Raw genomic sequence first — 7,341 nt, forward strand, 5'->3', positions numbered from 1 at the left:
ATACATTTGCACTCAAACGAGCCTCATATCATCTTTGGGTTCAGATAATGTTCTACAGTGTGTAATATTCTTTTTCAAAAGTAGACATTTTGTTAAAAAAATCAAAGCAGATTCATTTCATCAATACATATTGCTTGTGTGTAAGATGTTAAATCAAGTGCTAGAAGTAAAGTTCTGCCTGTTTGAGGAAAGAGAACATACACATAGAATAGTAGTATTCCACTGTTTATATACTTTTGCTGGTTAAATAGAACTTTGAAATAAGGTGTCATTCCATTTGATCCCAATGATGGTGCTATAGGGAAGTAATGTAGTGATTAAGGGAGGAGACTCCTGGGTTATACAGACTCGACCTGGTGCATCCATGTTTTCACTCTTTACCAGTTCTGTGACCTATGACAAGAGGGATCTCACCTCTCCGATCCCTGGTTTCCCAAGAAATATTTTTGTAAAGTGGTGTTGTGAGGATTAAATGAGATTATGAAAGTAAATGCACTTAGCACTTATGTATAGCACAAAGAAAAGACTTAGTAAATGTTAAGCTTAACCACCAACAACAAAACTATTTAATAGCTATTATCACCATTTGGCAATGCATAAAATCATTGCCAGGATTCAGTCCCAAGTATGTTCTGTCTGGAAAGCCTGGGTTGTGTCTTCTGCCACCTCCCAAATAAAATTGATCAAACCATCTGAGAATAAGTCTCATATTCCTAATCTAAAATCACATGCTTTATCCATTAGTCCTTATGCAAATACTAGTATAAAACTAGTATTTCAGAAACATAAATCCATTTCTGTACTTGACTACTATATACATTGTGTCTTTTAGTATATGCTTTACTTGAACCAGGAAAAATGACCATTAATACCTTCAATTAGTATAAAACTGTTAACGTTATAGCACTAAACATACCAGTTTCATTTTGCTAAATGAATATTACAGATTATGTATATGTAAATATGTGTGTGTATGTGTGTACCAAATTCTCATGTCTACATTTTATAAACTAGTATGTGCTTGTGTGTATGTGTGTACCTAACTCTCATGTCCACATTTTGTAAAAATAGTTAGTGCTTATCTTAGAAATGTACATTTTCATTTGCTGCCATTACATATAACATTATTTTTGTTGTATCTTGGCTTTCCATAGGTATGTTTCTGGCTGAGCTGATAGAGAAATATTTTGTGTCCCCTACCTTGTTCCGAGTGATTCGTCTTGCCAGGATTGGCCGAATCCTGCGTCTGATCAAAGGGGCCAAGGGGATCCGCACGCTGCTCTTTGCTTTGATGATGTCCCTCCCTGCGCTGTTTAACATCGGCCTCCTGCTCTTCCTGGTCATGTTCATCTATGCCATCTTCGGAATGTCCAACTTCGCCTATGTTAAGAGGGAGGTTGGAATTGACGACATGTTCAACTTTGAGACCTTCGGCAACAGCATGATCTGCCTGTTCCAGATTACCACCTCTGCTGGCTGGGATGGATTGCTAGCACCTATCCTCAATAGTGGACCTCCAGACTGTGACCCTGAAAAAGATCACCCTGGCAGCTCAGTTAAGGGAGACTGTGGAAACCCATCTGTTGGGATTTTCTTCTTTGTCAGCTACATCATCATATCATTTCTGGTCGTGGTGAACATGTACATTGCTGTCATCCTGGAGAACTTCAGTGTTGCGACTGAAGAAAGCGCAGAGCCCCTGAGTGAGGACGACTTTGAGATGTTCTACGAGGTTTGGGAGAAGTTTGATCCCGACGCCACCCAGTTCATAGAGTTCTCCAAGCTCTCTGATTTTGCAGCTGCCCTGGATCCTCCTCTTCTCATAGCAAAACCGAACAAAGTCCAGCTCATTGCCATGGACCTGCCCATGGTCAGTGGGGACAGGATCCACTGCCTTGACATCTTATTTGCCTTTACAAAGCGTGTTTTGGGCGAGAGTGGAGAGATGGATGCCCTTCGAATCCAGATGGAAGAAAGATTCATGGCATCGAACCCCTCCAAAGTCTCCTATGAGCCCATTACAACCACTCTGAAACGCAAACAAGAGGAGGTGTCTGCTATTGTTATCCAGAGGGCTTATAGACGCTACCTCTTGAAGCAAAAAGTTAAAAAAGTTTCATGTATATATAAGAAAGACAAAGGCAAAGAAGGTGAGGGAACACCCATCAAAGAAGATATCCTCATTGACAAACTAAATGAGAATTCAACTCCAGAGAAAACCGACATGACCCCTTCCACCACGTCTCCACCTTCCTATGACAGTGTGACCAAACCCGAGAAAGAAAAATTTGAAAAAGACAAATCAGAAAAGGAAGACAAAGGGAAAGATATCAGGGAAAGTAAAAAGTAAAAGGAAACAATATTGCATTTTGTGATCAATTGTTTACAGCCTGTGATGGTGATGTGTTGGTGTGAACAGGACTCCGACAGGAGGTCTATGCCAAACTGACTGTTTTTACAAATGTATACTTAAGGTCAGTGCCTATAACAAGACAGGGGCCTCTGGTCAGCAAACTGGGACTCAACCAACCAGAGAAACAGCATCGACGGGAGGTTTCTGTGTCCACAACCAGCTGACACTGCTGAAGAGCAGAGAGTAATGGCTACTCAGACTCTAGGAACCAATTTAAAGGGGGGAGGGAAGTTAAATTTTTATGTGAATTCAACACGCGACACTGGATAACAGTAATTGTCACCGCTGTTTATGTTCTAACTGCCACACCTGCCATATTTTTACAAAATGTATGCTGTGAATTGGTCACTTTTTTTTTTTAAAATCACAGGTTGTTTACTATTATATGTGACTATTTTTGTAAATGGGTTTACGTTTAGGGAGAGGGAGTAAAGGTAAGAAATTCTATGTTTCTCTATTGTATAACTGGATATATTTTAAATGAAAGCATGCTGCACTTCTCATTCTCACGTAAAAAAAAAAAAAATCATGTCACAAAAGGGAAGAGTTTACTTCTTGTGTCAGGATCTTTTCAGATTTTTGAGGTGCTTAAATAGCTGTTCATATTTTTAAGATGTTTCATCCAGAAAAATTTTACTGTGCCTGTAAATGTTCCATAGAATCCACAAGCATTAAAAAGTTGTTTTATTTTTACATAATTCATTACATGTACATGTATATATGTATATGTGCATGTATATACATATATATGTATACACACAGAGACACACACACACATATACACACACCATTACATAGTCATTCTGAGTCCTGGCAGCATGACTATAACATTTTTGATAAGTGTCCTTTGGCGTAAAATAAAAATATCCTATCAGTCCTTTCTAAAAACCTGAATTGACCAAAAAGCATCCCCCACCACCACTTTATGAAGTTGATTCTGCTTTTTCCTACAGTATTGTTTAGCCATCTTCTGCTCTTGGTAAGGTTGACATAGAATATGTCAATTTAAAAAATAAAAAAGTCTGCTTTGTAAATAGTAATTTTACCCAGTGGTGCATGTTTGAGCAAACAAAAATGATGACTTAAGCACAGTATTTATTGCATCAAATATGTACCACAGAAGTAGAGTTTGCAAGCTTTCAACAGGTAATATGATGTAATTGGTTCCGTTATAGTTTGACGCTGTCACTGCTGCATGTTTATCTTGCCTCTGCTGTGCATCTTATTCCTTCCACTGTTCAGAAGTCTAATATGGGAAGCCATATGTCAGTGGTAAAGTGAAGCAAATTGTTCTACCAAGACCTCATTCTTCATGTCATTAAGCAATAGGTTGCAGCAAACAATGAAGAGCTTCTTGCATTTTATCCTTCCAATCTTAATTGAATACTCTATGGTAAAAAGCCCAATGTACAAACAGGTTGCAAGCTGCTTAATTCTGTTGAAAATATATGGTTAGAGTTTTCTAAGAAAATATAAATATTGTACAAAGTTCATTTTATTTTCTTTTTCAGCCTTTTTGTACATAAATGAGAAATTAAAAGTATCTTCAGGTTGATGTCACAGTCACTATTGTTAGTTTCTGTTCCTAGCACTTTTAAATTAAAGCACTTCACGAAATAAGAAACAAAGAGTAAAATGCAGTGTAGATTCCTGCTTTTTATTAGTACTGTAAACTTTGCACACATTTCAATGTGAAACGAATCTCAGACTGAGTCCAGCATTTATTTGCTTTCATAGTGATGCCTTATCATCGAAAGAGGCTTAAGGAACGATGAGTTGATATTCTTGGCATTGCTTGAATCAGATGTTTCCACCTAGTCTTTTTATTCAATAAATCATCAGTCTTTTCCAGTGTTTGTTTACACAGATAGATCGTATTCTTACCAACCCATATGACATTAGAACTTTATCAGATATGATATGAGATCCAAGCTTTATTCCACAAAAATCATATAAATGAAATTATATTACAGTCACAGCAAAACATTTTGTGTTTCTTTCACAAGCGACATTAAATGTAGATTCTTTATACTAAAGCTATTGACTTGTAGTGTGTTGGTGAAATGCATGCAGGAAAATGCTATTACCATAAAGAACGGTAAACCACATTACAATCAAGGCAAAGAATAAAGGTTTTGCTTTTGTTTTTGTATTTAATTGTTCTGTCTTTGTTTCTATCTTGGAAATGCCATTTAAAGGTACATTTCTATCATGTAAAATGATCTATCAGAAAAAAATGTAAAAAATACACATTAAATATAATAATTCACCTTTAAATTTTTCATGGAATGGAAAGTAATTAAGAAGAGTGTACTGGATATCTAGTTTTAATATTGGCCAAAAACCTAGATATGGTATTGGATAGAGTAGTGGAAAATTACAAAAATTAATAAAAAATTGACTAACATTTTAGCTTGTGCATCCTTTCTCCTGCCTGTCTACCTGCTGCTCTGTTTTTGTCTTGTTATTCTCTTTTCCCATTTTGGTTCCTTCCCTATGTATCCTTGATCTACTTTTCTATATACTTTTCATCACTTCCTTAGGCTCTCAGTATTTTTCATTAAGGGTATTCTCTTTGTTTCTTTTCTGCTTGCCAAAGCTTTTGTTTATTACCGTCTATAGACAACAGAATCTATATACTTAGACTTCTAATAATCTGCTGCACCACAAAAAGTTCATATATCTTCATATCTATAATTTTGGGGGCAAAAGTTCTAAGTGAGCCTGGATCTCACTCTTCATAATATATAAACATTCCCCAAATGACACCAATTTAATTATGATAAATTTGGGAAAGATTTCTCAGTTCTGATTACCTATTAGAAATACCTGAGAAGCTTAAAATAAAAAAAAAAAGCCTTTTGGACCAAAGTCAGACCAACTGAATTCATATCTCTGAGGATGAAACTTGTTGCTGCTGCTGCTAAGTTGCTTCAGTCGTGTCCAACTCTGTGCAACCCCATAGACGGCAGCCCACCAGGCTCCCCCGTCCCTGGGATTCTCCAGGCAAGAACACTGGAGTGGGTTGCCATTTCTTTCTCCAACACATGAAAGTGAAAAGTGAAAGTGAAGTTGCTCAGTCGTGTCCTACTCTTAGCAACCCCATGGACTGCAGCCCACCAGACTCCTCCATCCATGGGATTTTCCAGGCAAGAGTAGTGGAGTGGGGTGCCATTGCCTTCTCCAGGATGAAACTTAAGCATCTAATTTTTTAAGCCTCCCCACTGATGCTGATTCATACTTAGGTTGAGGGCCAAGGAGTTAGCGTATCCTTGCTCAAAATGAAAAAAGTGTCCTATAGAAAATGTCCCTGTCCCCTTCAGGGCTTCACTGTATAAATCATCAGATACAAGTTCCCAATATGATGACATTGGAGGTGCTTATCTTGTAGTGAGAGAGGTGTTTATTGTTTTTTAAATTTTACTGAAGTGGAGTTGATTTACAATGTTGTGTTTAATTTCTGCTGTATAGCAAAGTGACTCGGTTACACATACATATGTATTCTTTTCAGTATTTTTTTCATTATGGTTTATCACCAAATACTGAATATCATTTGCTGTGCTTTACAAGAGAGAGGTATTTATCTTCAGGTGTGACACTGTCCCATTTATATCAGGGATTCTCTTCTAGGACTATAGTTGGTGGAAAGGATTTTCTATCAGAATAGTTTAGAGAGCTTCTTCAGATTGTACATACACACTCACACATGCAAAACTGTACCCCAACCATCCCTAGTGCATAGAAGGATGATTAAGGAAAGAGTGTGGACTCATAGAATAGCTGTCCAGATGCCCTGTTGGGTAAGAACCATTAGGTCTGGACCAATGAGAGGCATCTTATATAAAACATTCATTTAATTTGTCATTGTCAGTTCACAAATCTAAACAGAAAAGACTTTCTATTTTTGTGTTGGGCACCTCTTACCATCACTCGTTTTCCTAAGCTCTGAATAATATAGATCAACTTACAAAGAGAAGGGAGGAGTGAAGAAAAGCAGGGAGAGGATGTACAGGGAGAGGAAAAGGAAGAAGAAGGAAGAAAAAAATGGGAAAATTGAGGAAAGGAAGGGAGTATACGAAACAGAAGGGAATTCTTCATAAATTATCCTCTGAAAAAATAAAGTCTTTTGTTGTTGCCACGCACAGCAATAGAGGGAAACAGGAAAAGAAGAGCCACGTGGGAAAGAAAGTTTGCTTAGTTGTCAATACATTAGATCCACAGTATAAATGTGCTTCTCCTCTCTGTTTTTTCTCAGAGAAAAATATATCTAAAAAAAAGCTAGAAAGGACATTATGCAAGTAAATGTCACAATGATTGCATGAACCATGATTTTTTCTTTCATCTGAACTAAACAAATATTTGAGTTCTACTTCATATTAGCTTTATGATAGGAGCTGAGAGATCAAAGATGAACTTCACTGTCCAAAGGAACTTTGTAGCTAAAGCTGAAGAACTTTGAAAGTTATGCTAGAGTCTGAAATTTATTCTGTTGGCATCAGGATGTGATTAATTGCACTGAAGCAATATAATAATCAGTAAAATCAGATATATCTGTACCTATTTAAGATGATAGTAATAAGGGTACATTGACTGTTTTTTGCTAATGTTTAACAGAGATTTCATTTTCCCATCTCTTTTATTTAAAGGTATCTGTATTTTTACTTCTTAGCATATCTTTTTAAAAGAACATATATTTGATTAAAAAGCCAACCTGACATTTTCTATTAATAGCCTATATTAATACAAGTGTAAACTCTAAAATCTTACATTTAATTTATGTACAGATGTATTTGATTTTATTTTTATCACCTTATTTTGTACTTTTGATTTTTTAAGCTTTTTTTCCTTTTCTTTTCAATTGTCCTCTTTTGCATTAATTTTATCATCATTTCCCCTCCAGCTCTACTGTTGTGAAGATACATCCTTCC

The 7,341-nt window shown here is 36.5% G+C and overlaps 1 protein-coding gene across 2 annotated transcripts in view; it reads left to right on the top strand.

Annotated features, from left to right (window-relative positions):
• The window catches only part of LOC120854866 (sodium channel protein type 2 subunit alpha), a 149,304-nt gene extending 144,484 nt beyond the window's left edge, over positions 1-4,820 (top strand). Inside the window, exon 27 of one of the 2 annotated variants that reach the window (XM_040229255.1) lies at positions 1,155-2,350. In XM_040229255.1, coding sequence (XP_040085189.1) covers positions 1,155-2,350 — 1,196 coding nt within the window. Of the gene's footprint in view, positions 1-1,154 lie in introns of both variants that reach the window. The other variant, XM_040229254.1, reaches the window with a different exon arrangement.
• Positions 4,821-7,341: the final 2,521 nt, after the last annotated feature.

Source organism: Oryx dammah, unplaced genomic scaffold (assembly GCF_014754425.2).
Source record: "Oryx dammah isolate SB20612 unplaced genomic scaffold, SCBI_Odam_1.1 HiC_scaffold_27, whole genome shotgun sequence".
NCBI classification, from domain to species: Eukaryota; Metazoa; Chordata; class Mammalia; order Artiodactyla; family Bovidae; genus Oryx; species Oryx dammah.